Here is an 18,781-nt window from a genome sequence, read left to right on the forward strand (position 1 = left end):
AGGTGCCCAGGGCGTGGTCAGCCTCAATCAGTTCATCACAATGAAGGATCCCGTTACCTCGCTGCTCACTTGACATTAAGATGATGATGTTGTTGTAGTTGTCGTTTCCTGCGAGGAGCTGAGTTGAGTTCCCGCTTCAAGTCCGCAGCTCAGAGGATTCAGCAGCAGGTCGCCTCCGTCCAAACCCTCACGATGCATCCGATCCCCGTGAGCTGCTTCAGCGATGCAGACGTGTTCGACTGCATCCAGAGGGGGGATGTCGATCAGTGCGTGCTCTTCGTTCAAAACGATCGATCGGTCCTCAGGCAGAAAGGTAAAGCAGAATAAATCAGGATTAAAAAGTCACGTGTTCCTCTTGTGTATGTTGCTGTGTTATCTGTAGCGTGTGTGTGAAACTACAGGCCACCACTTCCTATTGTGCTGCTTTGCTCATCGCCTGCAACTGTCGTGGTATTTTGATTTCAAAGCCAGAAAACTGCTGATAGATGCATTTCATTAAGAGAACTAACCCATAAAACCAATGTCATAAGTCTGTAATGCTCATATGTGGAAACCTGTAGAGTATAACAAATGAATTGTGCACATATTACAGCACACCACTCAAATGTGATTTCACATCATTTTATTTCAAAGGGACCATTTTACCATGCTCCAGTGTCTCCTGATGTGATTTTGTCTGATAGCTAAGAGGAAACCTGACCCTGCAGCATCTCCTCTGTGAGATGGTCACACAGATCTAGGAGGACAGATCCTGTGACAACACCGCACAAATAAGTCACACTGTTTCCAGAGCAGGGAACCCTAACCCCAACTCCATTGGGTTTTATCCATCAGCACGCAACACACTCACTGTGCATCTGCATCAGGCTGGTGTTGTTAGTCACAGTGGCCGCAGATCGGCATCTTTAACCCTGACTGTGACGTGCATGTGTTATCTTTGTCCAGGCTGGGGTGGTTTCACCCCACTCCACTACGCTGCCCTCCATGGTAACCGCGTCCTGGTCGACCTGTTCCTCAATAACGGAGCTGACCCCAACCTGACATGTGATGCTGGACAGACAGCCTTTCATTTCGCCTGCAGGTAAGAAGTAGGTCTGTTATGTTCCTGGATTCACAAGGTGATGATGTCGTTTTGATCTTTATTTGATCCTGTGTAATAACAGGTTGAACTATTGACACTTTTCAGGCAAGGTAACATCTATATCATACACCAAATGATGCAGTATGGAGCTGATTTACGCCTCATAGATGTACAGGGAAAGACGTCCCTGCATCACGCAGTCACTGGGGGCAGCATGTGAGTCTTGAGGTGTTTTCTTGTTTTTTGCCTTTGTGTGCAAACAGTCATATGCATACAAATATATCATGTATACACTAACTGTTATCTCTCCCAGTATTGCAGTGCACTATTTGTGGGAGACGGGAATGTTTCGGTTCTCAGACACCGACATGTACAAGGTGACGCCCCTGCACCTGGCTGCGTCCACAGGCAACACAGAGGTCGTCCGCTACTTGCTCAGAGACCACGTATGATGAAGTTTTATATGCATAGTGTGACTTTTCTCTACTTGTACCTGCTTTTAGCCACTTTTAGCTCATTGATTTGGTTCTAATTGTGAAGACTCTCCAATTGACCCATAATGTAACATTTTTAGCCTGAACCAGGACATATGAAATTTGTTTTTAGATGATTGAATGCTCTTCCCTTTAAAGAATAAACAAATTAACTCAATGAGCCTCTTATAGGTTTATTATGACACAGATCTGTCAACAGAGAAGATTCTTGGTACAGCTCAGATGCAAACAGCAAAACAAAACGTACCAAGGAGCATTTCAGTGATTTACCATATGAGAACAGAGCAGATAACAAGTCTGGGTTCCTTTAAGTCATTTTTAAGTTTCTCAATGTTCATAAACTTCTCAAGAGGGGAGCCTCTCTCCCAAGACCAATCTTATCTGAGCACGAGTGACAGGATGGTAACTCCCAACACATGACGTAAAACATTGTAAACTAGAGGGGACTGAGCAATCTCAAGTCAACCCCCACATGAAGCACAACATATGTAAAGCACAGTAAAGCATATTATCCGTCCTACACAATGTTAAAAGATGTCTTTACTCTCAAATTCCCTGACAAGATTAAGGTTTCTTTAGTATGTGGCTGTCACCTGTGTGTTGAGTGTTTATCTTGGTAAGCAGAAGGGATATGGACTCAGAGATCATTTTATCTCCTGTTCTTGGAAATGGGACAAAGATCAGTTAAGGTGTTAAACTTTCTTTTAAAGCAGCACATGGTGCAGATGTGACAGATCTTTCAGCAGTCATGCAATTCAACCCTGTGTTTTTTGTCCCAGAGATGTGCTGTGGATGCAGCTGACCAGCAGGGAGCGACAGCGCTTCACGTTGCAGCAGAGAGGGGTGGAGCGGAGGTGTGCTGGATGCTGCTGCAGAGAACAGGCTGCAGGATGCTCCATCTGAAGAATCACAGCGGCCTCACACCACTGGATCTCTGCAAACAGGGGAAAACGTTCAGGTGAATCTGCTTTCTGTAGAAATATCTGTTTAAAAAAAAAACATTGACTTGCAGACCGCTGCATAGGAGTGTAACACTGAGTACCTTGAAACTATACAGTATGTTTTCATTTCCAGATGACCGGTTTCTCTAGGGATCTTGATGCTGATTAATACAAGGCTACACTGTTTCTTTTTCTCCAGACATCAGCAACTCACCAAAGTACTGCGTCAACACTTTAATGAGCCAATACACCACAAGCCCAGAGAGTCTCTTGGTAAATATTACTCTGTTTCAACAAAAACAAGGAGAATGATAACAACAATGGAGATGATAACAGTGGCACTGACACATTAAAAGTGTGTGTTGAGTATACCTGCTGGAACATTTGTGTCATGTGTCTTTTCTCAACAGTTTTATATTACTGGACACTGTTATTTCCATCTCTGAGTGGAGCTGCCATCCTGCTGATAGCAGCCATGTTGGGAGGCTATGGGGGTCTAATCTGCAGTTTGCTCTTCCCCTGGCTGGCCAGAAGTATCTTCACACAATTTCACCGCATGACCACTTACCAAAGGTTTTGACAGAAATTCTCAAATGTATTATTATTAACAAATCAGTACTTCAGTGTTTGTGGGAATGCTTTGTTAAGAGAACATCTCTCCTCATTCCAGGTTACCCAACCCGATCTACCTAGGAACCCTCATCGCTGGCTTGTCCCATTCTCTGCTCTGCTTCTTTGGAAAAATAACGCCCAATATCCAATTTTACTATTCTGCATATTTTATATGTAATTCTACTTTCAACTTAAGGATCTCAGTGTTGGTTGATCTCTTGGTCAAGTCTCACATCCAAACAAGATGTGTGTGTATATGTACAAGCTTTTCAAAACAGGCCTGTGCTGTCCTATTTGCCATGTGCATCATAATCTATGATTTATGTCTAAAATGACAAAGCTTCTTCCTTAACCTGTTGAATGTGTGTGGCCAAACAGTGCTCTTGTCCAGATGTCGATTATGCACTTCTCCCTGGTCCTCGGTTTGTTCTGTAAGGTTCTGACCCAGGACCCTGGAACACTGGACAGAGCTGATGCAGACCCTCGATTCTCCTGTATAGCTGACCTGGTGGAGAACAACCAGAGCCCTCACAGGTTCTGTCCGTACTGTGAGGTAAGACACTCCAACTGGTCATTGTCCAGAGAGCACTGATATTTTGCATTACACCCATATCTAAATATGTATCTGATAATCTAGCCATCCTGTTATCAGTATTTCTGTCTAGATCTAAAAATGATGTGTCCAGGCTTTCTGGCCAACCCACAATCGTTCCCTTAATAAATGGCTGCTGTAATGTATGTTTAAAAAAACAATTATCAAATATTGATGGTGATTAAGACAAGTTGATTTACCTATCGGGAAATTAAAGGGCAGTGATCAGAGACAGGAAAGGTACGGAATGAAATACAAAACCCTAGTTTGCTTTTTTTATGGTGTACATATGAGATACAAATGTATATGCACATACAAAAGGGAAGAATGGATGGAGAGCTGCAAAAAAACCTCAGAGGACCTTGATCAGGGGATTCTCCAATGGAACTGCTGAGATCATTCAAATAAAAAACAAAACAGATCTACACACTGGCAGATGTACAGTATGCCAGTACAAGAAATATGTAAATATGATGAGGATGACTGGATTGAAAGATAACCCACAAGGAAAACATTGCAATGAGCAGAACAAACATTTAACTACTCTAAATTTAAAATATGAGAATGGCAAAGCATTCCATAATGCTGGTTCTCTGTAAATCAAAGCACTGTAACTGTAACTGTAATTGAGATGTTTGACAGATTGATGGTCTGAGTTTACAGTTTATAAATAAGTGGAGTAATCATGAAATTGGTGATTATAGTATTATAGAATTCAGGATTTGGGTCAACAGTAAAGTTAAAGATGCACATTTTCTAACTCTGGGAATAAATATTACAAAAAGTTGGATTTGTTCTCACAACTTTGTTTCTGTCCTTGTTTGTTTTCCTCGTAGCTGTTTCAGCCTGACCACACTAAACACTGCAAGCTGTGTGAGGTGTGCATCAAAGACTACGACCATCACTGCCTTTTCCTCAACCGGTGCATTGGCAGAGGCAACCACCGCCTCTTCCTCCTCTTCATCCTGTCTATGGTGATTGCCCACTTCCTTTTCATCGCCTCGGCGATAAGTTACCTGTACGACAAGGTGCCCGCAGGCTCCCACAGTCTGTCACTGTGGCTCACATTGTTAGGGGAGGAGTTCTGGGTGGTGGTCATGATCGTTTTGAATGCAATAACGCTTTTGTGGGAAGCGTGGCTGCTGACGGAGCAGTTTGATGCCATCGCCACAGGAACGACCACCTACTTTCGACAGTGCGAGACCTCGACTAGGCAGAGGTCATTCGTGCAGCACTGTGTTATAGTGCTGTCGTTTCTGCTTGAGGGTCGGAGGCGGGTGGGCAGTGGACATATGAGAGAGGACAAAACTGCCATAGATATTTAAAACTGTGGTTTTGCTCATCTGCAGCTGTTTCCTCATCCCAAACTAATAAATATACATTGTCAGAGTAGAGTCTTTGGTGTGCTCTCGACTTTGTGGTAACATCAGTAACTCTCTAATGCCATTTAACACATTGTACTTGAATGTAAAATTTAGTCATATTGTAATATTCTATTTTAATATACCTTATGCCTGTGTGTGTGTAGAGTGGTTAGCAGGATCACTACCACTAATAGTTTTGTCAAATAGTTTTTAGAGACCTCACTGGTTTGTTATTTAACTTGTTGCTTAACGTTGTTCTGTGTGAAGTACTGGATATTTCTCAAAAACTGTGTTCTAGCAGGAAACGCCTCTGATAACATGAATGCTCACATTCACTACTGTGATTTTCTATTCCATGTCACTCATTTTTTAATAGTGTTGTGATTGTTGCTTTCAATAAAAACTGTAAAGCATAAGACACACAATTTGCCTGCCCACATACACGATCATTACTGACCTGACTCATTACTGCTCCCTTCATCTCTGTCAGACTTTTTCTTTGGGATAGATACTTTAAGCATTGATACGCCTCTACATTTATTGTAGACACTGTCTTTTCTCACTCTTGTTGAGAGTTTAAGGCAAAGGATGTCACACTTTGTTAAGCCCTATGAGACAAATTGGGATTTGTGAATATGGGCTATGCAAATATAATTTGATTCATTTAGATTTATATAGCACAGATTTGGACAAAAAAAACGATCTTATTGTAAATTTTTTTAAAATTGACCAAAATTAGAAAACATGACAACTTATGGGAGTCAGCTAATTAACAATAACTTGTAGATATTTGAATATACTTTTGAATGTACTCAAACACATGAGTGAGTTCTGCGCTCAGCCGGTAATAATGTTTAACAGAAAGTGCACTGCAAGACTTTGTTCTTAACATAATGTCATTGTACCTCGCTGACCTGCTCCCAGTCATTTGTACCATGACACTTCCTCTGCTCGCACTAATGGGACATGCTCCTTTCATGCCTTCAATTACACACACTCATTTCCTATGTGTCCCTCAGGACCATATTTCTAGATTATAGATGATGTTCCCCCACACACCCCCTCAGAGGCTGGCGTGTCTGGACTGTGTGAGTGGGCCAAGTCATGTGATATAATTTAATGTCCACTGTACTGCGTGTTATGCATATGGAGTGGTTGAGTTGAGTGCATGTAAGCCTGTGAGTGCTTCTTCCACTGCATCTCTCTGTTACCCGGATCAGTGTTACTGTGTTTAACTGGAAGCCACTTGTCGATTTCCTTGATGTAATTTATCTGTGGTGACACAGCTTCTTCTGGTTTGCAAGATGATACCTCAGTTGTTCCATGATGTCTTTTTATGCTATAGGAAAAATATGTGCAATCAAACAAATTCACTGAAATCTGCCTTTTATTAGAATAAATAAATATTCTCTTTTGTCTCATAGGGCAGCTGCAGAGAAACATCTGAAAGGCTTTTTCCAGATTCAAAGCTTATGACCTTCCCTCTCCATTTACATAAGCAAATCACTAACATCTCCTGCATTTTAGCAGAGGAATTGTACAGTAATAACATTTAAAAGAGAAATGCATTATGTTGTTTAAAACAGCATCAGCAGTTTTCACTTCTCCATCATGGCAGTTCACTTCCTGAGCAACAGACTGACCGAATATTCAGATGAGGGGGATGGCAGGAGAGCATCGTGTACAGCTGTGTTTCATTTCTCTGTTAAGCTGCACCGATCACAACAGCTGCTGGGGACTATATGTGATGCTTATTGGTGCAGCACATAAAGAGAGTCTGGCTTGAGGCTCAGAGTCGTCTGGTCTGCCCGTCTGAGATTACACAGCAAGTAATGCTCGCATGACTGTCTTGATTTCCTGCCTCTTCTATCAGAATCTGGTCACATCAGCATTCCTCAGGCACACGTCACTGGTGCGTTGATGGCAAGTATAGTGGTCCCTTCTCTTTGGGTGTGTGAATGTCATTGTGTTGGTTTCTTAGAGGACTGAGATTCCAGTACTGGCATTGTTTAAACCCAGAGTGTCCCTGTGGTGGTAGAAAGGGACCCTGTGGAGAAGTAGCCCCTGTGCAGTGTGGAGTTGTGCTCACCATGATACCATCCAGGTCTCCTTTGACCAGTGACGAACCTAAGGAACTGGCAGGTAATTCTATGTTTTTAGTTAGTTTTCCACACTTAATTATGTATTTTGTTGCTTGTACAGTTTATCTGAGGTCTCATGTGAAGTTGCAAAGCACTGATTTTAAGATAATTGCCTCTTCTTTTTTTTTAATTGAGGCTCTACACTATTTCTTCATCACATCTCTGTGTGAGATCTTCCATGTCAATCAATGTCTGAGCTGTTTTATGAGAATCTAAGGAATCAAATAGCAAAAGTTGTGTTGCCGATGCACTGCTGCTCCCTTACAAAGCCCCTAAAGGCAGTGTGAAGCATTAACCATCTGTCTTTGATAGATTATGTGTGAGCTGAGTAGATTATTTCTTACATATGAGAAGCCTCAGACAGCTCGTCCCTCTAGCAGCATCTCCGCACTGCATTTGAGATCATGCAGCCTCTTAAACTGCAGCATTTATCTGCTTTATTACATCGCTACCAGACAGAATATCAACGAGAACATCACACCCTTGTGTGGTCAGACTATAAATCTTAACCTAATTGAGTCCTGATCAAGTCAGTCACCAGCCCTGCCACGTAAATCCTGCAATTAGGTGCAGACAATGCAATGACATGTCCTTGCGCTACATCGTGTATATCACAGTGACAAAGGTTTTATCAAATCTATTGATCTGAGGTTGCACCTCAGGTACAATCCACAATCAAATATCTCCAGAGGCAAACAGCTGGAGGGGTCGTAAAGACTATGGGGCAATGGAGGGGCCAATGCAAACGAATGAATGACAAGACAGAGGGCACACAGGCAGATGTATTTATAGACGATGAGAAATAGACACTAAAAGTGTGCAGCGGAAGACAGAGAGAGAGACAGCAGAGGAGAGAGAGAGGAAGAGGGAGAGAAAGAGGGAGAGAAAGAGGATGGGCAGGGCTCTAGGTACAGTATGTGAGAACAACAGCACGCCGGACCAGTCAGACAGAGAGGAGGAGTGAGACGAGAGGAAGGAGAGGAAGGAGAGGAGGCAGAGGAGAGTGAGTGGTTAAGTGCTTGTAAGTGTGGAAGTGTGAGTGTGTGTGTGCAATATCAGATGGAGTCCAAGTGCAAGACAGTGAGCCAGGGGAGAGAAATGCTCAGAGGGGATGAGGAGTAACAGGGCGAGGCAGCAGCGTGAGGGGCAGAGTGTGTGTGGCTGAGGAGAAAGAGTGTGCGTGTGTGTGTGTGTGTGAACAGAGGGATGCAGTCATGTCTCTGTGAGAGGGAGCAGCACAGCAACGGTAACCATGCTGAGCCCCAAGATAAAACAGGCACGCCGGGGTAAGCGCACTCCCTCCTCCTCTCTCCCCATCCCTCCTCTCCGCTCCATCTCTTTTCTCTCTTTCTTTGCTCCCCTCTCACTGTCTCTGCAGAGCTGTACCTGATGTCTTTGTACTATAACAGTTACATTAGTATTGTTGTCTGTGCTTTCATTGATGATGACGTCAAAAGGTGTAACAATGCCAGACTTGTGTACTCCACATCACGTGATTCTGCATCCCAGTGACTACAGCCATCAACCATCAGAGGGTTTTTTTTACATGATCTGAAGCTCTGAGGCTTCATCTTCTGTGCTCATTGAGAGTTATCCGGCACTACTACAGGGTGATGTAATCCCTCACGTCTTGATTATACCATCCTCAATCCTACAAGATTTGATCCTATTGGAGATACAGTGGGTTGTAGTAAAAATGGCAGCAGAAGGGATAATACCCTGACATGTTCACACCTGACCACCAGACATCCTCTCTGTTTGCAGATGCAGATGATTGAATTGTAGTTTCGAGCAGGTGACAGGGTGGCGGGTAATGTATGTCTCTCTACTACTGCAGATCACAGCAGCCGACTGTCAATCCTAGTTCCTCAAATGTGGGTAAAACCCCAAGAAGTCAGGACGCCACACATGCCTCTCACATGACTGTGTTAAAATGAATATGGAAGCTGTAAAATGCCACTACAACTCCTGAGATGATGATGATGCAGAGTATAGATACCTGCTGTGTTCTCCAGAGCAGGTGGTTGCTACAGACAGGGCTTCAGGTGGCTGCTGGGAGAGTTGTGACAGTCCTATATTATCTCAAGGAAATTGGTTTTTACAGATGATTGCTGTTTCAGAAGCATTGTCACCCTAACAGGAAATAGAAGTCTGTGAGGGTTTCTGAATCTCACATTTTTACATAAAAAGGGTCACAAAAGAGTACAATATAATTCTGCATCAGCTTCAGTTTGTGTGTGTGTGTGTGTGTGTGTGTGTGTGTGTGTGTGTGTGTGTGTGTGTGTGTGTGTGTGTGTGTGTGTGTGTGTGTGTGTGTGTGTGTGTGTGTGTGCTTCGTTTCTTTCCTGGCAGTCGTTGTCTTATTCTAGACCAGCGGTGAAAATAAGACCATAAAAGATGATGGGATGGAGAAGTGCCTTTTGTTTCTCCTTCATGAACACAGTTGGGTAATGCAGTGGCCACTTCGGTTTGCTGGCCACGTTTTGTGCACTTGCCATTTCTCATTTGCTCTAATGGTATTCTCCTTTGGTCGGATTCCCAGACCTGCTCTCCTCTGAGAGATACAGGAAGATGTCACTGGTAAAACTCTGAGTAATCAGAGGCGGTTGGTTGATTATTGTTTGTACTTTTCAATGAAAAATAGATTTAGTCAACAAGAAATTATCTTTTTGAGAGACCATGGGTTCAAAATTATGAAGCCATTTTATCATTTCATCAGTTCATTCATAAGGTAATGTTCAAACTAAAGAAATGTTGATGGTGTACCATGTTAATTATAAATGCTACCAAACATAATTTATAACCAGTGGTAGCAGGATGTATCTTAGCATATTCATTCGAGACAAAGTCAAAAATGACACCAAAGTGCACAATGCAACAATACATCATCAATAATGTAATGATAATATAATCAAACACAGACCGGAGCCATTTTCATTGATAATAAGTTAATTTAGCTGTGATACTTCTGTGCTAGAATGCAATACTTACTTAAGATTTACCCAGATACTGTACTTAATTACAAATGAGTGGTATATAAACTTGCCAATATGGGCCTTGAACAGATATAATGCTATCAGCTGTTTCTCTATCATCAGTTTTCCTGTCATTATTATTTATGGTTAAACTCTATTTGAGACCTCTTAATAACATTATTTTTGCATTAATTTTACATGCTTTAATGGCATTTCTTATAAATATTTAGCAATTATATCTTACTTGTTTGTTTTGTGGTGTTGCTACTTTCATTTCAGAAAATCTGAATAATATTGATGATAAGTAAAGACCCCCTTAAGATCTAGTGACATAAAAGTATGATAGAGGAAATTATTCTATTTTTATTGAGGAAGTTATTATTTCCTAAAATAAAGCAGTAATTTGATTCTTGCACACCAACAGTAGACAGTAGATAAAAAAACAGTTCCTCTCTAACATTTCTCGCCTGTTTTTGTAAAGAACTGCACAACTTGGCCACATCTGCTGTATTTATAGATCCTGCTCCGTCTGCTTCTGCAGTCAGCATACAGTTTTGTTAATGACTGCTTCACGTGCTCTCCAGTCCTCTCCCTTCCCGACAATCGTGACTCTGCAAATGAAGGACATCCAGAGAGGGGAGAAATAAAATGAGGAGTCCAGCAGACAGAGAGCTGATAAGTCAGATGGAGAGAGAAACAGAGAGAGAGAGATTTCAGTCCCGGGCCTTTACAGATACCTTCCCTGCTGTCCTCAGCAGAAAGCGAGATGCAATTAACAGGAGAAAAGGCGCCATTGATTTTCGCTCCTCTCTCTCTGCTTTCTGTTTATCTATCTCCCTCTTTCTCTCTCGCACTAACTCCCCAGGGATTTACTCTACTGTTGCTGTTTCTGCTCCGTACCTTTGGCATGAAGATGCTAATATCTAATCCATGCCTGTAATCAGCTTTAAGCAGTTAAAGCAAAACCTGATCCAAAGCAAAAGTCCTCTGTGTGAAAATGGGAATAATAAATATACTTATTAATATCTAAAACATACAATAAAATGCACTGGAATAGATGGATGGGATTCATCTTAAAGTAGAGTGTGTTTGTCATCGCTACAAAATGGACGCTATGTCTTGGTAAATTGACTTAATAGAAAATCTAGATGCGTGGTCGGGCCTCCGAGCTTAGCTGCACCCATGGGAGGCTTCCATGAATCATGATTGTGGATCATCTTTGGGTGAAAATTCAGAATAATAGCAAAACAACAAAAAAAGAAATGACTCGTTTCCTCTGTCTCTATGTAACTCTCTTTTTCTTTATCTCTCTCTGTCTCCCTCTCGCTCTGATGCTCTTTATCTTGAAAGCGCCTCACTTTATCTTTATGTGCGTCTCCATGCAGCACGCTCCAAGAGCATGGTGCTCGGAGAGCTGTCCCGGGTGTCCAGGCCCTGCTCGCCTCTGGATCAGGAGAAAGCACTGAAGTCGGGCTGGCTGAAGAGGAAGCGCAGTATCATGAAGAACTGGCAGCTGCGCTGGTTCGTCCTAAGGGCTGAGGCTCTGTATTTCTACAAGGACCAGGATGAAACCAAGGCACAGGTGAAGCTCAAAAAACAACACAAATACAAGACATTGTCACTTGTTGCTGCTTAACTTTATTTTTTGATTAATTCTGGTTTGAAGCATGATACATATTCCACCTCAATGAATTAATCTATATTAGTATTTTCCCTGCAGGGCCAGTCGATCCAATGTGTGTTCTCTGACTCTGAAAATAGCATATTGATTCCGAGTCAGGGTGACAAAATACACTTTGTAGCCCTCAAGTTAAATAACGCACTGAATTATGGGACCATGGTTTTTAGCTACCCACTCTATCTTTATATTGTTAGTGTCAAATTAGCTGGATAAATATCGAATCATCTTTCCTATGCAAATCATCCACCTCCACAATCTCCATTAAAGCCAAGCAAGTGTGTTACTGCCCTGACACACACACTGATAATGTGGTAACTAGCTGCCCTGTGGTTTTGTTGTACTTAGTATATGATCTTTGACCCTCTCTATGCTTGATCAGAAATGCAAGCGCATCAGGAAGCTGCAGTGGGATAAAGAGATGAAGAGCTGTTTCCCTGAGTCATCCCTCCATCCATCATCATTACCTCGTTCCCTTGGACAGATTCCCAGAGCCCATAGTGCTCAGAAACTCTATAATGTTTCACATGCACTTCACGTCTAAGTCCAGAACCACTAATTGACTTGGCTCTTGAATGCTGTTGATATGGGTGTTTTCCTTATGCCTGGCTGTCGGTCAATCTCAAGCCTTCCTCTGCTCTTCTCCCCCAGGGCTGTATCCCTCTTCAGGGCAGCCAGGTCAATGAGCTGCCGGCCAATCAGGATGAGCCTGGTCGCCACCTTTTTGAAATCATTCCAGGTGAGTTGGCTTGGTGACAACTGGTGCTGTGTAAGAAAGTCAACAAGTAAGTAAGTCTTGTTCAAAGGATGCTCAACAATCTGTTTTGTAATGACTGCGAAACAATGGGTTCATTCTTAGATTTTTAGAAGAAAGAACATCTGATATAATTTGCCTGAATAATAATATCAAGACATCAGTACGTTTTGTAATAAAAGACATCAAGATCACAGCTGGACTCTAAGGCTCAGTTGCCACAAGTAGCTACACCTGACACACAGATGTCTTTGGTGTTCATACAGTGATCAAATCAGTGAATGTAACAGCAAAATATGGCAGATTTGCAGTTAAGTACATACGCTGCCTGAAACTGTGATCACACTATATATACAGTTATTTCCTTTTACACCTTGTTGTTATTAATGAAAAACAGAAGTTAATGGAGGGGCGATACATAGCTGTGCTCGCTGTTTAAAGCCCAATAAGGCAATGCTTCTTTCTTATATTGTATTAATGACCTTTCATAATGACATCACGGCAACCTTTATACCTTATGATGAAAAATGATTGTAGCAGCTGTGGATGTTGTCTCTGTAATATAATGGGTTGCAAAAGTTAATGCATTACCACACTGTATGACATCATTTTCGAACTTCAAAGTGATTATTTTAAATATGCAGAACGCAATTGTCTGTGGAGCTCACTATTTGCAAGGTATCTTGTAAAATGTATTTTTCGGACCATATTTTCATTGACCTTAATCTTGACCAATGACTGATCAGCTCCAGAAGTTAATAATCTGGACAGATCCCCTCCCAAGTAAAATTACTAGCAAGTATAGTGAAAATCCGTCCATGCTTTGTATGTGTAGGCACACACACACACACACATGCACAGGGGCAACAGCAATGTCACATAATACTTTTTTCACAGCAAATGATTGACCAGCTGTAACACATGCTCGAAACAGGCAGAACAGCAGAAAGGATGAGATGACATAGCCATAGTGTCAGCACCATGAGGGCTCAACAATGACTTCATTGAATTCTACATTTCAGCTCATAACAGTGAGTTTGTCTGTGGTGGAGGAACAGAGGAAAAGAGAAAATCCTGAACGGGATTGTGCAGTTACTGGACTCCACAGGGACCACTCCTCTTTCTGGGTCGTTTCTCTCGCATAAAACACACTGTACACCACAGTGCAGGGCTCAGTGGTGAATGCAGGTGCTGATATAAAGCAAGGCACTTGCAAGCCCTACAAAATCCACTGCCTAAATACTACACTTGCTTTTGAGAGGTTTTCATCAGCAGAGAAGTGAAAATGTTTATGCATAGCAAACAAGCTTTTAGAATTTTAAAAGAGCCTGCACCTCAAAGTCAGATAAGGGGAGTAGATTCCACATATTTTCATCAAAGCTAAACGAAAATAAACTCAAATGTCAAAGCGGAAGGTGTCACGCTGTGTGTGGACGGAGAGGCAGAGCTGCATCTTTGTACTTTGCAGGGGAGCTCAAGCTGATAAGGTGATGCGGTTTATGTGATCAGCAAAGTAATTGTCCAAAGAGGTATTTGTTCTGTCCCACATATTTTAAAGCACTGTGTGATTTTGTCCTGTTGATCCAGGACGTAATGAATTACGGTTGTGTTTTCAGGCGGGGCTGGAGAAAAGGATCGATCAGGTGTAAGCCATGAATCATTCCTGCTGTTGGCCAACTCTCAGAGTGACATGGAGGAATGGGTCAGAGCCATACGGAGAGTCATATGGGCTCCACTTGGAGGAGGTGTGATTCCTAAACATCACATAAAACCCTGTTTATCATTATTAAGCAGATAGATTGTTAATGCCTTAAAGGGGGGAGTTAAACCTGTTTCACACATAAAAGGAAACACTCTGAACTATTGGTCATTTTCTGTATTGTTTGGGTGCAGGAGTCTTTGGGCAGCACCTGGAGGAGACAATGTTGTACGAGGCCCAGTGTGGCCCCCAGCGACCGGTCCCTGTGCTGGTCGAACAGTGTGTGTGTTTCATACGTGAACATGGGCTTGAGGAAGAGGGCCTTTTCAGGGCCCCTGGACAAACCAACCATGTTCGAGAGCTGCAGGATGCATTCGATCGCGGTGAGAAGCCGGTGTTTGACAGGTGAGGCAGCAGGAAGGTTTGCGTTGTCGTGGCATGCCAAACTATAAGCAGTACTAATGTGCACTCTCATGTCTCTGACAGTTCCACAGATGTCCACACAGTGGCATCGCTGCTAAAGCTGTACATACGGGAGCTGCCAGAGCCTATAATCCCATTCTCCAAATACACACAGTTTCTTTCTTGTGCTCAGCTACTTACCAAGGATAAAGAACTGGTAATAAACAAACAAACAAACAAACACATTGAAGAAAAATGTAAAAGCTTTACCTTGACAGTTAACAGGGTTTTTTTGTTTGTTCTAGGGTATCATAGAGCTCGGCAAACAGGTGAAATCTCTTCCTCAGGTCAACTACAACCTCCTTAAATACATCTGCAGGTATGCAAACACTGTCCTGTTGCCTCCTGCATGCATCATTAGTTGATACGCTCACTAATGTGGCAGTTAACGAGTTTCATTGTTGCTGCTGTTTCTAATTCACTGTTTGATGATTGAGGATTTGTCAGCCTGTCATAGGAGGGAAATAACATTTGTTATGCCCACATCCTAGTCACCAGGCGATGTGACATCACATTGATTGACTCTGACTGTGCGTAACTGCATGTTGTCCTCCTACGCATCGATATAGACTGAGAGCTGAGCCCACACACCATCCAGAGCTATGATTCACTCGCACATTTTATTATTATTTTTTATCAATGAATAAAAACAAAATTAAGTTTTAAAGTCTCCCTCTGGTGAAAATCTAATTTTTAAATATATTAATTTCATGTGAAATGAGTATTGAGAGGATGTCCACCTTAACACTGTAATGAATAAATGCCAGTCTGAAAAATACATATTCAGACAGTCAGGGTTTGTGATGTCACAAACCTCAGAAACCAATCATGTCAATGTGTGGGTGGGGTTCAGTGGCTGGACAAGCCTCCTAAACTGCAGGCGAGCTGTGAGGGTGGTGAGACGAGGAGAGGCCATATTAACATATTCATAGTTCCCAGTCATGAAATAAGGAAGGAACATGCAGAGTTATTTTAAGGCCATAAGGGGATTTTTTATGATTGATTGTGAAATCTATTTATACAAATGGGATAAACCCCTTGAGTTGAACCAACTTGTTTTCAAGTAACATTTTCTTTTTTACATAATGAGATTTTATGTGGAAATACACTTTATGCTCACACACTGGTCCCTGTCTGCTCAGGTTCCTAGATGAGGTTCAGTCTCACTCCAACGAGAACAAGATGAGCGTTCAGAACCTGGCCACTGTGTTTGGACCCAATATCCTTCGGCCCAGGGTGGAGGATCCAGTAACTATGATGGAGGGTTAGTGCTCATGTTAGAATGTGTTACTCTGCAACCATTATTGTTGCCAAAACCTTTTTTCCAATCAATATGTATGTTTGTCATTATAAACAGGAAGTACCCAGGTGCAGCATCTGATGACTGTGCTGATCAGTGAACACTCCCGACTTTACCAACATGAAGAGCCAGAAACAGAAATTGAGATCCCCCCACAGCAACCTCAGAGTCCTGTCCAACGGTGCAGAGTGGAATGGTTGCCCCACGAAGACACTGAACCCCCAACCTCCTCAGGCACAAGCACCACAACACCCAAGGTGATACTCCAATCTTCCACCCCTTCTTTAGAGAGCAGGCTGAAAGCACCAAGCCCCATTACAGCAGTAGAGAAGGGTGAGGATGGTCAGGATGAAGGGAAGAGCAAAAGTAAGCCAGAGGAGAAAGTGGATGAAAAAGCAGATATTAAAACGGAATTGAAAAGTGGAGGTGAAGTTGCCATAAGTCCCAGTAAACAGTCTAGAGCGCTGCCTTCCTGGAGGTGCTCCTTCAAGGGCAGTGCAGCATCTGGGGGGCCAAGGGGGAAAATAGGGGGGTCGGCGGGGGATGTGTCAGCAGCTGGTGGGAGCAACTGGCTGATGAATGGCCTGTCATCCTTCCGAGCTCACCGACGCACCACGTCATCTGGTGAGAGGCTGAAAGATTCGACTCTGTCTCTGAAGGATTCAACCCTTTCCCTAAAAGAGACAAATCTCTCAATTAAAGACTCGCAGAGAGACTCAGATGAAGACTCCTCTCGAACGCCCCTCGCTCACAGAGCCCTCCAACAATCACACAGAATGTCCGCCTATGACAACGTTGCCCCGTCCAGTCTGAGTCTGCCTGCTGACTCCCCGATTTGGTCGTCCTTTGAGATCTCGCTGACCGAACCAGAGGGAAGCGATAGGGCAGTCAAAGCAGCGCAGGGTCAAGAGAGACCCACAGAGGTGAGGGACATTACAAATACTCCAGATGACAGTGCAAGTGGGGCTGAGGACGATCCCGGAGGAGGAGATGAAGATCTCACCAACATGCTGATGCAGCTGAAGGAGGAGCTGAAGAAACAGAGGACAAGCTATGAAGCCTCTATTCGCAAGTAAGAATGAGTTACTTCTTATTCCTGTCGAATAAGAGATTAAAGCAAGGATTCAGTGTTACTTATAAACTCTTCTTTCTCTTGTTTTTTCTTGAGGTTGGAGGAGTCCTGCTCAAAGTACCAGTCGCAGGTAAACTGCCTCGAGGAGGAGCTGGACCAGGAGAAGAAGAAGGTCCACATGCTGGAGATCCGACTCAGGAATTCAGAGCGGGCAAATAAAGACGCAGAGAACAGAAACATCCTCCTCCAGCAAGAGATGGAGGAGTTCTTCAAAACCCTCGGAGATCTGACGACAGGAGCAACATAGACCAACTAGATCTGACCAAGCTGCCATCACCTGGTCCATCAGAGGACGAGGAAGGAGGAAGAGCTTAAATAACTGGGAAGACCAGCCAGTTCCAAAGCTTTGAAGACCAATTACCTCTAGTGCTACTTGCCATCATATCCTCTTTAGTATGGCGGTCTTGTGCCTACACTGACCAGTGCCAGTGCCAAACGAGAGCTCTTCCTGATTAAGGACTTCTCATTTTACCACTCCACAAACTTCCTCAACATTATACTCCATTGTTCATGTAGCTGATTATTTATTGACTAAAGTCCTCTGAGATACTAGATATAAGGAACTGTTCCTGTAAACACTCTGTTAAGGACTTTTGAAACTCAAAGGAAGAACAATGTGAGACACTAAAATTCAACTTGTTTATTTGCTGGAGTTGTACGTACTGTCGACAGTTTCCATTTTGGATGTATATAATGGTCTGTTAGTGAGGCAATTTCAGATCAAAAGGCTAAAATTCACACATCTGGCCGTATCACAACACACCACAACAGCTGTCAGTATTTGGCCAAGTCATCAGAAGACTGCAGCATTATCCCCATAGTGCTCATTGGCTCTTCTTTCTTTCCTCTATATGTACCTGCACTAAAACCAGATTTGCTCAGAGAAAACTCATGCGTCGTCTAGTCTAATTTCTCTATTTTTGAGAAGATGGAGGGGAGAGAGGAAAAGAAAAACCACAAGAAGAGGATGTCACAACAGTCATTTGAAATGTGGTCCAGAAAGGGTCAGGACATGCGTCACAATCCCCCAAACAGCATTCTGGGAGCTGAATGCTAAGGGGTTACTGCCTGAAGTGCCCAACATTGAAAAGGGCAAATTTTGAGCCATCAAGTACATCCAAAGGTTATCACCATGGCGGTAGCAAATACCTGTTTCCCGACTCTCGGAAAAAATACAAACATTAAATCTACATTAAATGTACAGATCAATTTACCAAGTATTCTAATCTATGAATAAATATTGCACAGAAAACAAAGAAAAAATGAAAACAAAATGCATATAAATAGTACTTCTGAATGAAATGTACATTACAAACAATAGATGCCTCCTAGCTTGAAATAAATAAATAAATAACACAAAATGCAGAAGAAAAAATCTTTTTTCCACATTTCTTATCGAATGATGTGATCCATGAAAAACATACTGTATCTTCAAAAAATTTGTGTTTGAGTGTGTGTGTGTGTGTGCATGTGAGAGGTAGAACTCAGAAAAGACGAAGAGGAGAGGAGCATCTGTCTTGGAGGCGGCTGAAAATCACTGAACGGAGTTAAGGGCA

General features: G+C 42.6%; 2 protein-coding genes across 4 annotated transcripts; both read left to right on the forward strand.

The window, feature by feature from the left end:
* The first annotated feature begins 25 nt into the window (after window positions 1–25).
* Window positions 26–5,521, forward strand: LOC109634033 (uncharacterized). The gene is made up of 10 exons (XM_020094273.2): window positions 26–313; window positions 946–1,081; window positions 1,187–1,297; window positions 1,395–1,527; window positions 2,355–2,533; window positions 2,716–2,789; window positions 2,927–3,089; window positions 3,187–3,269; window positions 3,491–3,681; window positions 4,557–5,521. Exons 1-10 carry the CDS (start codon window positions 193–195, stop codon window positions 5,043–5,045), a joined length of 1,680 nt encoding a protein of 559 aa, XP_019949832.1. The 5' UTR covers window positions 26–192; the 3' UTR covers window positions 5,046–5,521.
* A 1,206-nt stretch (window positions 5,522–6,727) lies between these two features.
* On the forward strand, window positions 6,728–18,600 carry arhgap22a (Rho GTPase activating protein 22a). 3 transcript variants are annotated; one of them, XM_069539138.1, is made up of 11 exons: window positions 6,763–6,996; window positions 7,123–7,226; window positions 11,586–11,782; window positions 12,530–12,617; window positions 14,249–14,377; window positions 14,526–14,736; window positions 14,818–14,950; window positions 15,039–15,112; window positions 15,936–16,057; window positions 16,151–17,165; window positions 17,262–18,600. In XM_069539138.1, the coding sequence occupies exons 2-11, from the start codon at window positions 7,175–7,177 to the stop codon at window positions 17,470–17,472; spliced, it is 2,232 nt and encodes a 743-aa protein (XP_069395239.1). In that variant the 5' UTR covers window positions 6,763–6,996; window positions 7,123–7,174; the 3' UTR covers window positions 17,473–18,600. The 3 variants fall into 3 exon arrangements, with proteins under 3 accessions (XP_069395238.1, XP_069395239.1, XP_019948140.2); XM_069539137.1 differs by having other exon boundaries at window positions 6,728–7,226; XM_020092581.2 differs by lacking the exons at window positions 6,763–6,996; window positions 7,123–7,226 and adding an exon at window positions 7,249–8,511.
* The last annotated feature ends 181 nt before the right edge of the window (window positions 18,601–18,781 follow it).

This window comes from Paralichthys olivaceus, chromosome 14, assembly GCF_024713975.1.
Source record: "Paralichthys olivaceus isolate ysfri-2021 chromosome 14, ASM2471397v2, whole genome shotgun sequence".
Classification (NCBI taxonomy): domain Eukaryota; kingdom Metazoa; phylum Chordata; class Actinopteri; order Pleuronectiformes; family Paralichthyidae; genus Paralichthys; species Paralichthys olivaceus.